General features: G+C 48.8%; 1 protein-coding gene across 2 annotated transcripts in view; it reads left to right on the top strand.

Annotated features, from left to right (window-relative positions):
- The window catches only part of LOC144608179 (rho guanine nucleotide exchange factor 10-like protein), a 109,590-nt gene that overhangs the window by 51,763 nt on the left and 39,945 nt on the right, over positions 1-17,882 (top strand). For both annotated transcript variants that reach the window (XM_078425686.1, XM_078425687.1), the window contains 7 exons: positions 84-192; positions 3,998-4,104; positions 5,537-5,614; positions 8,811-8,990; positions 10,111-10,227; positions 14,955-15,047; positions 16,680-16,850. In XM_078425686.1, the coding sequence (XP_078281812.1) occupies positions 84-192; positions 3,998-4,104; positions 5,537-5,614; positions 8,811-8,990; positions 10,111-10,227; positions 14,955-15,047; positions 16,680-16,850 (855 nt within the window). The remainder of the gene's footprint in view (positions 1-83; positions 193-3,997; positions 4,105-5,536; positions 5,615-8,810; positions 8,991-10,110; positions 10,228-14,954; positions 15,048-16,679; positions 16,851-17,882) is intronic.

The raw sequence follows: 17,882 nt of genomic DNA, 5'->3' as shown, positions 1-17,882 counted from the left end.
GTCAGATGTTTCTTGGTATATTTGAGATGAGCTTTGGGGCTCGGATGTGTGCTTGTTAAACGTGGTGCTGTTCCTCACATCAGATGCAGCAGCTCATGAAGGCGGCAAGGAATGGGACGAAAGATGGATTGGAGAAGACAAAAAATGCAGTCATGCGCAAAGTGTCCTTCCTTCAAAAGAGAGAGCCTCAAGGTATGGCCAATAACTGTTCAGAATCATCTTGTGTCTTGTTCTGCAGAGCAAATACAGCTACTTTCCAGAATCAGGTGTGTGCGTGCGTGCATGTGTATGTATATGTGTGTGTGTGTGTGTGTGTGTGTGTGTGTGTATATATGTATATATATATAAAATATACACATGTATGTATGGGTACAAACATACACATATTCACATATATATACATATAGACACACACATATATAGTGTGTGGGGATAAATGGGTCCCTTTCGGAATGGCAGGCAGTGACCAGTGGGGTACCGCAAGGTTCGGTGCTGGGACCCCAGCTATTTACGATATACATTAATGACTTAGACGAAGGGATTAAAAGTACCATTAGCAAATTTGCAGATGATACTAAGTTGGGGGGTAGTGTGAATTGTGAGGAAGATGCAATAAGGCTGCAGGGTGACTTGGACAGGTTGTGTGAGTGGGCGGATACATGGCAGATGCAGTTTAATGTAGATAAGTGTGAGGTTATTCACTTTGGAAGTAAGAATAGAAAGGCAGATTATTATCTGAATGGTGTCAAGTTAGGAGGAGGGGGAGTTCAACGAGATCTGGGTGTCCTAGTGCATCAGTCAATGAAAGGAAGCATGCAGGTACAGCAGGCAGTGAAGAAAGCCAATGGAATGTTGGCCTTCGTAACAAGAGGAGTTGAGTATAGGAGCAAAGAGGTCCTTCTACAGTTGTACCGGGCCCTGGTGAGACCGCACCTGGAGTACTGTGTGCAGTTTTGGTCTCCAAATTTGAGGAAGGATATTCTTGCTATGGAGGGCGTGCAGCGTAGGTTCACTAGGTTAATTCCCGGAATGGCGGGACTGTCGTATGTTGAAAGGCTGGAGCGATTGGGCTTGTATACACTGGAATTTAGAAGGATGAGGGGGGATCTTATTGAAACATATAAGATAATTAGGGGATTGGACACATTAGAGGCAGATAACATGTTCCCAATGTTAGGGGAGTCCAGAACAAGGGGCCACAGTTTGAGAATAAGGGGTAGGCCATTTAGAACGGAGATGAGGAAGAACTTTTTCAGTCAGAGGGTGGTGAAGGTGTGGAATTCTCTGCCTCAGAAGGCAGTGGAGGCCAGTTCGTTGGATGCTTTCAAGAGAGAGCTGGATAGAGCTCTTGAGGATAGCGGAGTGAGGGGGTATGGGGAGAAGGCAGGAACGGGGTACTGATTGAGTGATCAGCCATGATCGCATTGAATGGCGGTGCTGGCTCGAAGGGCTGAATGGCCTACTCCTGCACCTATTGTCTATTGTCTATTGTCTATTGTCTATAGATATATATACATACACACACGCGTGTACATATATATATATATATATATATACATGTGGACACAAACACACACACATATATATACATACACACACACATATATACACACACACACACGTGTATATAGATGTATATACATATATACATATAGACACACACGCACATATATAGACACACACACACATATATATACACACACACACACACACACACACATATATATAGATATATATACACACACACATATATATATAGATATATACACACACACATGTATATTTATGTTCTGCCCGTTACCTGCGTGGGTTTTCTCTGAGATCTTTGATTTATTCCCACACTCCAAAGACGTACACGTTTGTTTGTTAATTGGCTTGGTATAAATGTGAAATTGTCCCTCGTGTGTGCAGGGTAGTGTTAATGTACATGCATCATAACGCAGTGGGTCGAAGGGCCTGTTTCTGCACTGTATCTCTAAACTAAACTAAACTATTTTTTTATGTACAAAGTCAGTCTGAGCAGCGACGTAGCAGTAGGTTTGCTTCTGGTCTGCCCAAACTAAACTGAGTAGACCACGGGTTGATGACTAATGGGCAGCAACAGGAAGCCTGGCTGGTTATATATTAATCCTTGCTGACCCAGCAGTCCACAGCCTCCTGCAGTCCCACGGGGATGTGCTGGAGACCGACCGGGCTTCACTGAGAACGGGCTTCACTGAGACCGGGCTTCACTGAGACTGGGCTTCACTGAGACTGGGCTTCACTGAGACCGGGGTTGTGCTGGAGACCGGGGTTGTGCTGGAGACCGGGGTTGTGCTGGAGACCGGGGTTGTGCTGGAGACCGGGGTTGTGCTGGAGACCGGGGTTGTGCTGGAGACCGGGGTTGTGCTGGAGAACGGGCTTCACTGAGAACGGGCTTCACTGAGAACGGGCTTCACTGAGAACGGGCTCCACTGAGAACGGGCTCCACTGAGAACGGGCTCCACTGAGAACGGGCTCCACTGAGAACGGGCTCCACTGAGAACGGGCTCCACTGAGAACGGGCTCCACTGAGAACGGGCTCCACTGAGAACGGGCTCCACTGAGAACGGGCTCCACTGAGAACGGGCTCCACTGAGAACGGGCTCCACTGAGAACGGGCTCCACTGAGAACGGGCTCCACTGAGAACGGGCTCCACTGAGAACGGGCTCCACTGAGAACGGGCTCCACTGGCCACGGGCTTCACTGAGACCGGGCTTGTGCTGGAGACTGGGCTTCACTGAGAACGGGCTTGTGCTGGAGACTGGGCTTCACTGAGAACGGGCTTCACTGAGACTGGGCTTCACTGAGAACGGGCTCCACTGAGAACGGCTTCACTGACAACGGGCAGTGATGCCTCTTCAACTAAAGCTGTTGAGGAACTTCAACCCTTGGGCATCTGAAGTACTGCAGGCAGCAGGTCGGTCAGCAGCCGGGGTGAGAACGGACAAGGGCTCGGTGAAGCCGGCAGCATTGGAGAGGAGAGGAGGAGCAGGGAGTGGGAGAGTACTCCTACTGACCACTTTGAACCATGGTCTGTGCTTCATTCCTTTGTTCCATTCTGTATTTTGTTTTAAATGTTCTTAGTTTTTAAGTTAATCACTTAATATATTCCTTGCCTACAACTTGTGTAAAATCAGAGAGTTGCATTGAGGAATGTACTTGTCTGGCCCACCATAGTGGACGAAGGAGAGGGATATGAGATTAATCGTGTTGTCCATCTTTGGGGCAGTAACATCGTGGGTTATGCGCACGTCAGGTTTTAAGCCAGTTACTTTTCAAAAGCATTGAAGCTTTCTTTCTTGCGGTCTGAAAGATGCAGAAAACAAGCTACACATCACACTTCCTCTCTCTCTCTCTCTCTCTCTCTCTCTCTCAGTTCCCCTCTAATGTTTTTACTGATCACCTTAAATCTCTGCCGTTTGTTTATTAACCACTGGAATCGTCCCATGCTTCTGATCAAGACCTCCCGATATTTTGACTTGACCTGTTATTCTAACGTGCAGACCCACAGGTTGGGCAAGCCCCTTGTAGCTAAATAATAGTCATAACTAGTAAGGGAGACACAATGCTGGAGTAACTCAGCGGGTCAGGCAACATCTGTGGAGAACATGGATAGGTGACGTTTCACAGAGTGCTGGAGTAACTCAGTGGGTCAGGCAACATCTGTGGAGAACATGGATAGGTGACGTTTCACAGAGTGCTGGAGTAACTCAGTGGGTCAGGCAACATCTGTGGAGAACATGGATAGGTGACGTTTCACAAAGTGCTGGAGTAACTCAGCGGGTCAGGCAGCATCTGTGGAGAGAAGGAATGGGTGACCTTCTTCAGACTGGGAGTTGGGGGAGAGGGAAACTAGAGATAAGGAAGGGTGAGGTGCATTAATGAGAGGTTAAAGGGGATGTTGATCAAGGATAATGTAGAATGGTTCATCGTTAGTGCTTGACAAATAATATTGAAACGTAGATTTTCTTTCAGATCAGTATGAAGAGGATGATGCTGGCTATCTTGATGTTCAGGTGTCAGACTCGAAATGTCCTCCACCAGAGCTTTGTCCCATGCCAGCAGGGCTGAGTCCTCAGCAGGTCAGTAGCTTTGAACAAACCTTTTATTATAGATACAGCGAGGAAACAGGCCCTTCGGCCCACCCATTCCATGCCGACCATTGGTCACCCTTACACTAGTTCAATGTTATCCCACTTAACCCGGATCGAGCCCGAGTCTCTGGTGCTGTAAGGCAGCATCTCTACCACTGCATCACTGTGCTGCCCCTAAAACCTCTTCCTACAATACCCCCATCAGCCCTAACTCCACCCACTAGATTCCCTCCCCGACCTCACTGCTCCCCTCTCCCCTCCCTACGTCGGTCCCACCTACCACAGTCCACCCTTATTTGGTTACATTCTTTAAACCTTGAGTCAGAAGAGGTTTGGGGGAAAATAGAGAATGGAGCAAGAAAGAGATTTGTTTTGGGATGTGAAGGGAGGAACTACAGATGCTGGTTTAAACCAAAGACACGCACAGAAGCTGGAGTAATTCAGCGGGTCAGGCAGCATCTCTGGATAACAGGAATCGGTGATGCTTTGGGTTGAGGCGTTCAGAGTGGAAGCCAGGGGAAAGGGGAACGAGAGATATAGATGGTACCTCGGTCAAATGAATGGAAGATATGCAAAGAGCAACAATAATCAAGGAAATATTTGTTTCCACAGTTGAATAATTTCCTCTGTGTTAGGTCTGTATTGGAATTCTCTGCCACAGACGGCAATTTAAAAGAGAGTTGGATAAAGCTCTAGGGGCTAGTGGAATCAAGGGGTATGGGGAGAAGGCAGGCACGGGTTACTGATTGTGGATGATCATCCATGATCACAATGAACGGCGGTGCTGGCTCGAAGGGCCGAATGGTCTCCTCCTGCACCTATTTTCTATGTTTCTATGTCATCCCACATCATCTACCCCATTCTTGTGGACCCATGACTGTCCTTGCTCTAAGTAGCTCACTCATGGCCCAGCAGAACGATGGCCGAGATGTCTCTTGTAGCTCTAAGTAGCTCTCTTGAATTGCTGCTCATGGCCCAGTAGACCGATGGCCGAGATGTCTCTTGGAACGAGTGCACATAGCCCACTGGGTTCATTTTTCGAGCTGTGGAAGGCTGCATTTGATTGCTGCCCTCTCTCCTTATCTGGATCACCCATCCTTTTTCTCCAGAGATGCTGCCTGTCCCGCTGTGTTACTCCAGCACTTTGTGTCTGTCTTAACCTGATAGTTTTTTACGCTGTTACCTAGTACACTGTTGTTCTGAAGAAGGGTCTCGACCCGAAACGTCACCCATTCCTTCTCTCCCGAGATGCTGCCTGACCTGCTGAGTTACTCCAGCATTTTGTGAATAAATCACACTGTTGTACATCCCATTTCCCTTTGTTCAACTAAGAATGATACAGAATGAGATTGATAATGTGTGATAATGAAGACAGTTCATGGACTGTGAAACTATCTACTGTTTCTGTTTTGTCTAACAGATCCTACGGAGGCACATTTTGAATTCAATTGTGCAAAGTGAACGGAGTTACGTTGAATCTCTGAAACGAATCCTACAGGTAAGAGGCAGGAATTCACCAGTCGAGAGTGTTTAGTTATCAAATTCACAGGGACTAGAGCCATGAAATGCTGCAGTTCCACAGCCACATTAACCCAACCACACTACAATTAAATATACAATAAACTATAAGGCAATAAATTGTCAGTCACGCCAGGTAACCAGCCATCACTCGCATGTTTAAACCGTAAAGATGTATTCTTATTGTTTTAATGTTTTATGCTTATTCTCAATTGTTTACTGTATGTTGGTGTTGTTACTTGTGAGCGGAGCACCAAGGCACATTCCTTGTATGTGTACATACTTGACCAATAAACTTATTCATTCACAGTGCAGGCAATGCTGCTTTATTATCATGTGCAAATGCACAGTGAAATTATCTTGGGTTTAGTTTGGAGATACAGCGTGGAAACAGGCCCTTCGGCCCACTGAGTCCGAGCCAGCCAGCGATCCCCGCACATTAACACAATTCCACACACACTAACGACAATTTACACATACACCAAGCCAATTAATCTCCAAACCTGTACGTCTTGGGAATGTGGGAGGAAACTGAAAATCTCTGAGAAAATCCCCGTGTCTGTCGTTGGGATTGAACCTGGGACTCCAGCGCTGCGAGCACTGTACGGCAGCGGCCCTACCGCTGCACCACCGTGGTTTATTGTATACGGTTCAGTATTGCCATCCCCAAGCCCAATCCCCAATTAGCAAAGTGGACAGAAATTGTCCACTGGGACCACGTGCAAGAGGCACCAGGGTTTGGAGCCGTTTCCAAAGGCCAGTCCACACACTGGGGCTTGTGGAGAGGCTCCTGATCCGGGCCGCTGAGTGGTTGGGAGGCGATTGTGGAGGTGGGCTGGTGGTTTGGGCTGTGCATGGTGTTCCAGGTTGCCGGCTGCCTGGTGCATCGTGCTGTGCATGGTGGTGCCGGCTGCCTGGTGCTGTGCATGGTGTTCCAGGTTGCCGGCTGCCTGGTGCATTGTGCTGTGCATGGTGTTCCAGGTTGCCGGCTGCCTGGTGCATCGTGCTGTGCATGGCGGTGCATCGTGCTGTGCATGGTGTTCCAGGTTGCCGGCTGCCTGGTGCATCGTGCTGTGCATGGTGTTCCAGGTTGCCGGCTGCCTGGTGCATGGTGCTGTGCATGGCGGTGCCGGCTGCCTGGTGCATCGGGCTGTGGCTCTGATCCAGAGCTTTGAAGGTGGAGCGTAGTGAGAGCAGAACACGTCCAGGCAAGTGCTGGGAAGGTTTAATATTCTTCGTCTTGTTTGAGACGATGACGTTATTAAACACAGCAGAGGGGTTTGACAACAAGTTCAAGAGGAAATGAGGAAAGATATTTTTACTTCAGCTATTGAAGTTTTGGAACACTCTGTGAATTTATCTGCCCCACCCCCCCCCATCATCCTTTCAAGCAATCACGGGGCAAGGTACAAACTCTGTGCAGACAGCACCCATAGTCAGGATCGAGTCTGGTGCTCTGGTGCTGTGAGGCAGCAACTCTACTGCTGCACCACTGTGCCGCTTGTGTCAAACTCAAAGTGCTGGAGTAACTCAGCGGATCAGGCTGCATCTTTAGAGAATGTAGATGAGTGACGCTTGGGCTTAGGGCCCTTCTTTGGGTTTTACCACAACTGGACACAGAAACATGGAAAATAGGTGCAGGAGTAGGCCATTCGGCCCTTCGAGCCAGCACCGCCATTCAATATAATCATCCACAATCAGTACCCCGTTCCTGCTTTCTCCCCCTATCCCTTGATTTCGTTAGCCCTAAGACTTAAATCTAACTCTCTCTTGAAAACATCCAGTGAATTGGCCTCCACTGCCTTCTGTGGCAGAGAATTCCAGATTCACAACTCTCTGGTGAAAAGCTTTTTCCTCATCTCAGTCCTAAATGGGCGACCCCTTATTCTTTCTTTTTATTCATGATTCCTTGAAATAAAGACTAACCGACAATCTATTTTGTAAGGTGATAGTAATATGCTGTGGAAAACAACTGTGTTTTGGGGCTGTAACTAGGGACCACTGACCCTTGCTGCCCTTCTGTGATTGGCTCTTTTTAAATTGCAGATAATTACTCTGGGGAGAAATAATCAGTGTTTTAATACATTGTTGATGAGCAAAGTTAATGTTCATGGTCCCCTCTCTAATGGATCAGAAGAGGTAGCAGTGGACTCTGGTCTACTCATACATCCAGAGGGCTGAGGGGACTGTCTTGGGGATCATGATGCATGGAGATGCCCTGGAATTTAGAAGGATGAGAGGGGATCTTATCGAAACTTATAAGATTATTAAGGGGTTGGACACGTTAGAGGCAGGAAACATGTTCCCAATGTTGGGGGAGTCCCGAACCAGGGGCCACAGTTTAAGAATAAGGGGTCGGCCATTTAGAACGGAGATGAGGAAAAACCTTTTCAGTCAGAGAGTTGTGAATCTGTGGAATTCTCTGCCTCAGAAGGCAGTGGAGGCCAATTCTCTGAATGCATTCAAGAGAGAGCAAGATAGAGCTCTTAAGGATAGCGGAGTCAGGGGGTATGGGGAGAAGGCAGGAACGGGGTACTGATTGAGAATGATCAGCCATAATCACATTGAATGGTGGTGCTGGCTCGAAAGGCCGAATGGCCTCCTCCTGCACCTATTGTTTATTGAGATCGATAGATGTTTCAATGGAAATCGAGGTATACTGGTAGGAAAGAACTCCAGGTGCTGGTTTAAATTGAATGTAGACACAAAATGCTGGAGTAACTCAGCAGGACAGGCAGCATCTCTGGTGAGAAGGAATGGGTGACGTTTCAGATCGAGACCTTTCTTCAGACTGAAGAAGGGTCTCGACCCGAAACGTCACCCATTCCTTCTCTCCAGAGATGCTGTCTAGCCTGCTGAGTTACTCCAGCATTTTGTGTCTGTCTTCGTGGTATACTAGGATGATCCAGAAAAATGGTCCGGGGGTGGAAGAAGTACAGGAGATCAGGCTGCAATTCCACTTGGTTTCCTCCCCCTAATTCCGGTTTCGCTTATTGTCACGTGTACCGAGGTACAGTGAAAGGCTTTACAGTGTGTAGTAACCGGTCAGCAGAAAGACAATATATGATTATAATCGAGTGATTTAGTCTATAACTACAGGGGAATAACGTTCAGTGCAAGGTGAAGTTTGCAAAGTCTGGTTGAATGTTCCTGTTCTTGTGCCTCTGTCCTTTCAGGAGTACAAGAAGCCCTTGCTGGAGGCCGAGCCCAAGCTGATGAGCTTGAGGAAGCTGCGGGTGGTGTTTCACCGTCTGAAGGAAGTCCTGCAATGTCACTCCATGTTCCAGATCGCCCTGTCTTCCCGAGTGGCCGAGTGGGATGCCACGGAGAAAATCGGCGATCTCTTTGTAGCTTCGGTGAGTGCTGGTGTTAATGCCTCCCATTCCCCTGCTCCACTCCTGGTCGTTCTGTAGCTTCAGTAAGTGCCAGTGACGATGCCACTCATTGCCCTGCTCCACTCCTGATGGTTCTGCTGGTGTTAATGCCTCCCATTCCCCTGCTCCACCCCTGGTAGTTCTGTAGCTCCAGTAAGTGCTGGTGTTAATGCCTCCCATTCCCCTGCTCCACTCCTGGTAGTTCTGTAGCTTCAGTAAGTGCCAGTGACGATGCCACTCATTGCCCTGCTCCACTCCTGATGGTTCTGCTGGTGTTAATGCCTCTCATTCCCCTGCTCCACCCCTGGTCGTTCTGTAGCTCCAGTAAGTGCTGGTGATGATGCCTCCCATTCCCCTGCTCCACCCCTGGTAGTTCTGTAGCTTCAGTAAGTGCTGGTGTTAATGCCTCTCATTCACCTGCTCCACACCTGGTCGTTCTGTAGCTCCAGTAAGTGCTGGTGATGATGCCTCTCATTCACCTGCTCCACCCCTGGTCATTCTGTAGCTCCAGTAAGTGTTGGTGATGATGCCTCTCATTCCCCTGCTCCACACCTGGTCGTTCTGAACATCACCCTGCACTGCAGACAGAGGGATGGCCACTGTAACGTAACACCATCCAACATTACAGTGCTAACTGGTCCAAGAAGTTAATTAATTATCAGCAGCACAGCAGTAGTGTTGCTGCCTTATAGCGCCAGAGACCCGGGTTCGATCCTGACTTTGTGTACTGTCTGTACGGAGTTTGTACGTTCTCCCTGTGACCCCGTGGGTTTTCTCTGGGCGCTCCGGTTTCCTCCCACAAAGACGTACAGGTTTGTAGGTTAATTGGCTTGTGTAAATTGTCCCTGGGTGTGTGTAGGATAGGACGTACGTGCGGGGTGATCACAGGTCGGCATGGACTCGGTGGGCCGAAGGGCCTGTTTCCATGCTGTATCTCTGAAGTCTAAAGATTATAATGAAGGGTAGTTTACAGGACCTTCAATGGATACTGTTGGGTAATCAATCGGTTTGTGGAAGAGATTTACTGCTGGGATTACAGGGCTGAGGGGCAGCCCCAGACCAGACGCAATTTAGTAGAAACCTTCTGCTTCTTCTCTTCCAGTTCTCAAAGTCGATGGTGCTGGATGTTTACAGTGACTATGTCAATAACTTCACCAATGCCATGGCTGTCATCAAGAAGGCCTGCCTAACCAAACCCGCTTTTCTTGAATTCTTAAAGGTGAGTCTAAATGTCAGAGAGGACTCTTGGCTGATGATAATCAAAGCAGGGAGTGCTGGAAATACTTAGCAGGTCAGGCAGCATCTGTGTGAAGAGTTAGTACTTCAAATTGATGGCCCTCCACTCTGAGTTTGCTTTCTGTCATCTGTTTCTCTAGGGACAGAACTGAGTACTTTCAGCATTGAGAATGAAGAAGGGTCCCAACCCGAATCCTCACCTGCCCCTTCCCCCCCACAGGTGCTGTCTGATACACCGAGTTCAAAGGTTTCACTGGTCTTTTATTGTCACGTGTACCAATTAAGGTACAGTGATATGCGAATTACCATACAGCCATACTAAAAAACAAGCAACAAGCCACACAACTACATGAACGTTAACATAAACATCCACCACAGTGGATTCCCCACATTCCCCACATTCCTCACTGTGATGGAAGGCAAAAAAGTCCCAGGTTCTTCCTCTTTATTTTCCCTGCGGTCGACGCAGTCGAACCATCCGTCGGGGCTATTGAAACTCCCTCAGCCGGCGGTCGAAGCTCCCCAGTCGGGGCGGTGGAAACTCCCGTGGCTTGGAGTTGCCGATGTCGGTCTCTGACCGGAGACCGTGAACTCCGTGATGTTAAGTCCGCAAGCACCCACGGTTGGAGCTCCGAGGTCGATCCCTGGCAAAGGGATGGCGAGCTCCACGGTGGTAAGTCCTGCAGGCACCCGCGGTGGAGCACCAAGTCAGTCTCCAGCAAAGGCCGCCAACTCCTCGATGTTAGGCCGCAGTGCGGACGTAGATACGATACGGAAACAAGTCGCATCTCCTTCAAGGTCAGAGATTAGAAAACGTTCCCCCCAACCCTCACCCCCTCTCCCCCCCCAACATAAAGCAAGCTAAAGAACACTAAGAACATACATTTAACACATACTATTTGAACACACAGGAGGAAAGGGCAGACACTGTTGGTGAGGCGCCACCTGGTGGTCTCTGATCCTCCAGCACTTTGTGTTTTGCTGAAGATTCCAGCATCTGCAATTCCATGTTTATCCTCCACCAGCATCTTCTGTTGTGTTTCGGCTTCCCAGCATCTGCAGGATCGGTCGGTGATTTTGCCACTTCAAATGAATTAGTTTTAAGGTGGTTTTGTTTGAATTGGTTTCCTACACGATTAAGCCACACTTTAAAAAATATTAAGAAGTGGAGGGAGAAGAGAGAAAAGTTGAAGTGTGAGAAGGATGACAAGACAGCTCAAGGCAATATAGGCAGGCTGGTGAGATGGGAGCCCACGAAAATGTGTGTTGGTCAGATGGGAAGAGGCAGAATAAACGGGGGGGGCGAGGGCGGGGCGGGGGGGGCGAGGGCGGGGGGGCGAGGGCGGGGCGGGGGGGCGAGGGTGGGGCTGGGGGGCGAGGGCGGGGCGGGGGGGCGAGGGCGGGGGGGGGGAGCATGGGCGGGGGGGCCATGGGCGGGGGGGGGGCATGGGCGGGGGGGGGCATGGGCGGGGGGGGGGGGGATGGGGGGGGGGTCATGGGCGGGGGGGGGGCAAAGTGACATTCAGGTTGAGACCCTTCTTCAGACTCCTGACCTTGTTCTCTGTCTTAGTCACAGAGTGATACAGTGTGGAAACAGGCCCTTTGGCCCAAATTGCCCATACCAGCTAACATATCCCATCTACACTAGTCCCACCTGCCTGCGTTTGGTCCATACCTCTCTAAACCTGTCCTATCCACGTACCTGTCTAACTGTTTCTTAAATGCTGGAATAGTCCCTGGTCAATTACCTCCGGCAGCTCGTTCCATATACCCACCATCCTTTGTGTGGAAAATGTTACCCCTCAGATTCCGATTAAATATTTCCCCCTTCACCTGAAACCGATGTCCTCTGGTCTTGTCATTCATTAGCAGTGCAAACAGTTACCCAACACAAGCCTTTTGATTTCCTCTTGCTTTGGTTATGAGAGGTGATTGTGATTGGGGGTGGCACAGAGGTGGAGTTGCTGCATTACAGTGAATACAGCGCCGGAGACCCAGGTTCGATCCCCACCACGGGTGCTGTCTGTGCGGAGTTTGTACGTTCATCCCGTGACCTGCGTGGGTTTACTCCGAGATCTTCGGTTTCCTTCCACGCTCCAAAGACGTACAGGTTTGTAGGTTAATTGGCTTGGTAAATGTAAAAAAAGATTGTCCCTAGTGGGTGTAGGATGGTGTTAATGTGCGAGGATCGCTGGTCAGCGTGGACCGGTGGGCCGAAGAGCCTGTTTCTCTAAACTAAACTAAACTAAATCTGCACTGTGATTATAAAAGAGACAGGTAATGGTATTAGGGTAGCAAAATATTGTGTGGAACTGCTTTAACAAATAAATAATACTTGTCATGAAGAATCCTGGTAGCAATTCCACAAGAGGGCAGCATTTTCCAATCTGTCGTCCCTGGTCTCGACTTAACCTGGCAGTTTTGGAAAGGTGTTGGATTGCTCGTTAAAATGATTTGGATACACATTGTTAAACACTTTACGTCCTATATTAATCTTCCAGAGAAGATGTTAACCAGTTGTTATCACTCCTTTCCATTCATTTCATTAAAATCTCTTGAACAATGGCTGTTAATTTTTTGCAGAAAGTATTCCTTTTTGCAGGAATCAAGTTAGATAAGTGTATTGAACGTTAACAGGAATCAAACTCGGGCGGCACGGTGGTGCAGCGGGTAGAGCTGCTGCCTCACAGCGCCAGAGACCCGGGTTCCATCCTGACTACGGGTGCTGTCTGTACGGAGTTTGTACGTTCTCCCTGGTGCTGTACAACTTCTCCCCCTTCTGTCATGGGGTAGACTGACTTCCCACCCCCCCCCAACCTTTGCTCATCCCCAATCCGGGACTTTCCACTCGTCATTTTAATTTCATGTATCTCGGTGTGTTTTTAGGACTGTTGACAGACCAATTTCCCTCCTGGGATAAGTAAAGTTCTGGCGTATTGTGAAGCAGTAACTGTGTCAGGGTGCCAGAGTGGGCCTATGGTTGTACCTTTTACCCTAACCATGCCGTTGTGACTAATATCTGGATCGTATATATGCACGTGTGAGAAATCCCAACCTAACACCTTATCCAGCTCCGTGTACTGGAAACTTGGTCTGGATGTGCAAAGGTAGTCCGAGTACGAGTAGGTGACTGGTTGAGTGACACAGCGTGGAAACAGGCCCTTCAACCCAACTTGCCCATACCGACCAACACGTCCCATCCACACTAGTACCACCTGCCTGCCTTTGGCCCATATCCCCCTTATCTATCCAATCCATGTACCTGTCCAAATGTTCCTTAAATGTTGCGATATTACCTGCCTCAACTACCTCCTCCATACCCCCACATCAAAGGGTAGGAATGCTACCCCTCGGGTTCCTATTCAATCTTTCTCCCCTCATCTTAAACCTATGTCCTCTGGCTATCGATTTCTCCTACTCTGGCAAGAGACTCTGTGCATTTACCCGATCTATTCCTCTCATGATTTTGTGCACCTCTATGAGATGTGCCTCTATAACCACCTGTGTGAGGTATAATGTCGAGCATGGTTTCCTGAAATGATTTGCCTGTGGCCGATGTGTCCTCCTACATTGAGTGGAGGACAATAGACAATAGGTGCAGGAGGAGGCCATTCGGTCCTTCGAGCCAGTACCGCCATTCAATGTGATCATGGCTGATCATTCTCAATCAGTACCCCGTTCCTGCCTTCTCCCCATACCCCCTGACTCCGCTATCCTTAAGAGCTCTATCTAGCTCTCTCTTGAATGTATTCAGAGAATTGGCCTCCACTGCCCTCTGAGGCAGAGAATTCCACAGATTTACAACTCTCTGACTGAAAAAGTTTTTCCTCATCTCCGTTCTAAATGGCCTACCCCTTATTCTTAAACTGTGGCCCCTGGTTCTGGACTCCCCCAACATTGGGAACATGTTTCCTGCCTCTAACGTGTCCAACCCCTTAATAATCTTACATGTTTCGACATCACAAATATGCCACGTGGGACAAGGTTGGGTTAGGTGGAATGAATGGATCATGTAATGAATGTGTGCATTCTTGTCCAAACCTAAGGGTGTGCCACAGGTTTCTAATGCAGCCTGGTCATTGTCCAACGTTGACTCTGCATTTTATATTGCAGAGTATTTATATTTTATAGGTTTATATTTGTGGTCATCAACATCTCTCTACTTTGTGTAGGAAACAAAACTGCAGATGCTGGTCTAAATCGAAGGTAGACACAAAATACTGGAGTAACTCAACAGGACAGGCAGCATCTCAACGGGAGATACTGTGTGACCTGCTGAGTTACTCCAGCATTTTTGTGTCTACTTTCTCTCTACCTTGTGTTGGTTTTACATTGTAAACATCTCTGGCATTCTCATCATCTTTCTGTGTCTGTTCCTTGATGGGAGAGCGGGGGACGTGGGAGGCATTGAGACCCTTGAAGTCTGTTCGATAGGTCCTGGCTGAAGATGGACACAAAAAGCTGGAGTAACTCAGCGGGTCAGGCAGCATCTCTGGAGGAAAGGAATAGGTGACGTTTTGGGTCGAGACCCTTCTTCAGACTCTACTGGCTGGTCCTATCACCCAATGCACCTTTAGAATTCCCCATTTGGGAGGAGCAGATTTATGGTGTAAAGGTTGCGATATTTATTCAGACCAAGTAGCAGGTTCTAAGGTTAATGGAAGCCAGATGGTAATTTACTGAAGGTTTGCGTTTTAATTTTTTTTACAGAGGAAGCAAACCTCCAACTCTGACCGGATCACACTCTATGGGCTGATGGTGAAGCCAATCCAGCGATTCCCACAGTTTATTCTGTTGCTTCAGGTGAGGGAAAAATAAATGTACAGTGACATTTAAGCTCCACGTTCAAAAGAATTGATTCTTAAACTCTGCCATTAAGTGTGGCCTGTTCAGTGATCATCCTGAGATGGCAGATTAACTGGTTGGCTCAAACCTGGCAAGTTTTACAAAATTGAAGGGTTGGTGTGAGTGGAATATAAGGGGGGGCAAGATGTAAGGTGAAAATTGGGGAGCAATTTCTTTTGAAGAGGAATTTCTTTAGTCAGAGGGTGGTGAATCAGTGGAATTCATTGCCACAGACAGCTGTGGAGGCCAAGTCAATGGATACTTTTAATGCAGAGATAGATAGATTATTTTAAAAAATATTTTAAGGACATGTAATGTGTACAATTACAATGACAGCACTCGGTGTTAAACATAGAGGCAAGATAAAGTAATGTCCAGTTAAAACAAACCCTAAGGATTGAAACAACGCATCGAAGAACAAACAGCAAACAAAGAAGAAAAGAGATAGATAGATTATTGATTAGTACAGGTGTCGGAGGTGATGGGGAGAAGGCAGGAGAATGGGGATAGGAGGGAGAGATAGATCAGCCGTGATTGAATGGCGGAGTAGATATGATGGGCTCAACGGCCTAATTCTGCTCCTAGAACTTGATGTGGGGCTTGGAAGTATAAGGGTGGATGGCCAAACACGAGAGAGTAAATCAACCACTAGGATCCAGGGACCCAAACAGGTCGCTGATTGTGTTACGCTGGCTTTTTGGATCTTTGTGTTACACTGGCCTTTTGGATCTAGGGACCCAAACAGGTCGCTGATTGTGTTACGCTGGCCTTTTGGATCTTTGTGTTACGCTGGCCTTTTGGATCCAGGGACCCAAACAGGTCGCTGATTGTGTTACGCTGGCCTTTTGACAAATGGGATATTTGTGGGGAAAAATGTGATTTAACTTTCCCGTTGATTTTATTTTCATTGGTGCTTTGGATGTAGTGGGCTTACTGTAGAGTCTACTGCAGCTGGCACTTGAGTGTCTGGATGAATAAATAAAATGCCGATGTGGAAATACTCAGCAGGCCAGGCATGGGCCGTGGGGAGAGGGAGAGGGAGAGAGCGACACAGTTAACCTTTAGCAGAAGGCAAAGTGTGGCAGGTACTCGGGTAGACAGGCAGCATTTGTGGAGGGAGTGGATAGGCCACCTTTTGGGTTGAGATCTGCCTTGTCTAGCGGCAGAAACAAGGATTTGAAGAAAGGTCCTGATCCAAAACATCGTCTGTCCATCCCCCTCCCCAGATGCAGCTCGACCCGCTGAGTTCCTCCAACTCTTTGTGTTTTGCTCAAGTTTCCAGCATCTGCACAATCGTATGTCTGCAATTTACTTTGAGGTTGATGAAATACACTCTCCTCAGAGGCTGCCTGCTGAGCTGGGTATTTGCAGCATTAAACATTTTATTTCAGCATTCCAACGCCCTGCATCGTTATTTTCGAAGGCCAAAATGGGTTGTATTAAACCTTAGTCTGCTCATTCTTCTGCATTGACTTTTTCCCTCCCAAATTATGCTGAAGTTTTCAAGTCGAATCATGATGAATCTGTTGGGAAACCAAGTGGGCTTCTTTATCATTGTTGCCTTCCCTTCCCCTGTCTTGACTGGCCCAGGATATGTTAAAGAACACACCGAGAGGCCACGCCGACCGCCTGCCATTGCAGCTCGCTCTGACTGAGCTGGAAACCCTGGCGGAGAAGCTCAATGAGCAGAAGAGATTGGTGGATCAGATGGCCGAGATCCAGCAGCTGGCAAAGAGCGTGGGAGACCGTCACCTCAACAAGGTCAGACATGTGGCAAGTGTATCTGGAGTCATCGAGCGCAGAAACAGGCCCTTCAGCCCAACTTGCCCACACCGGCCAACATGCCCCATCCACGCTAGTCCCACCTGCCCACACCGACCAACATGCCCCAGCTACACTAGTCCCACCTGCCCACACCGGCCAACATGCCCCATCCACGCTAGTCCCACCTGCCCACACTGGCCAACATGCCCCATCTACACTAGTCCCACCTGCCCATACTGACCAACATGCCCCATCTACACTAGTCCCACCAGCCCACACTGACCAACATGCCCCATCTACACTAGTCCCACCTGCCCACACCGACCAACATGCCCCATCTACACTAGTCCCACCAGCCCACACCGACCAACATGCCCCATCTACACTAGTCCCACCTGCCCACACCGGCCAACATGCCCCATCTACACTAGTCCCACCTACCCACACCGACCAACATGCCCCATCTACACTAGTCCCACCTACCCACACCGACCAACATGCCCCATCCACACTAGTCCCACCTGGCCACACCGACCAACATGCCCCATCTACACTAGTCCGACCTGCCCACACCGACCAACATGCCCCATCCACACTAGTCCCACCTGCCACACCGACCAACATGCCCCATCCACACTAGTCCCACCTGCCCACACCGACCAACATGCCCCATCTACACTAGTCCCACCTACCCACACCGACCAACATGCCCCATCCACACTAGTCCCACCTGGCCACACCGACCAACATGCCCCATCTACACTAGTCCGACCTGCCCACACCGACCAACATGCCCCATCCACACTAGTCCCACCTGCCACACCGACCAACATGCCCCATCCACACTAGTCCCACCTGCCCACACCGACCAACATGCCCCATGCTGGGTTTGGGCCGGGCTGGGGCTGGGGCTGGGCATGGTGCGTGTTTGGCAGAAGTCGTGTTGCAGTGGGGGGTTTATTTTTTGCATCGTTTTTGTGCGGTGTGACAACACTGTGCAAACCTACTCCCTCGCTGTTAAACACAGCA

Source organism: Rhinoraja longicauda, chromosome 30, assembly GCF_053455715.1.
Source record: "Rhinoraja longicauda isolate Sanriku21f chromosome 30, sRhiLon1.1, whole genome shotgun sequence".
Classification (NCBI taxonomy): Eukaryota; Metazoa; Chordata; class Chondrichthyes; order Rajiformes; family Arhynchobatidae; genus Rhinoraja; species Rhinoraja longicauda.
The sequence above is the reverse complement of the archived record's forward strand: the minus strand, read 5'-3'. Positions and strand labels throughout refer to the sequence as shown.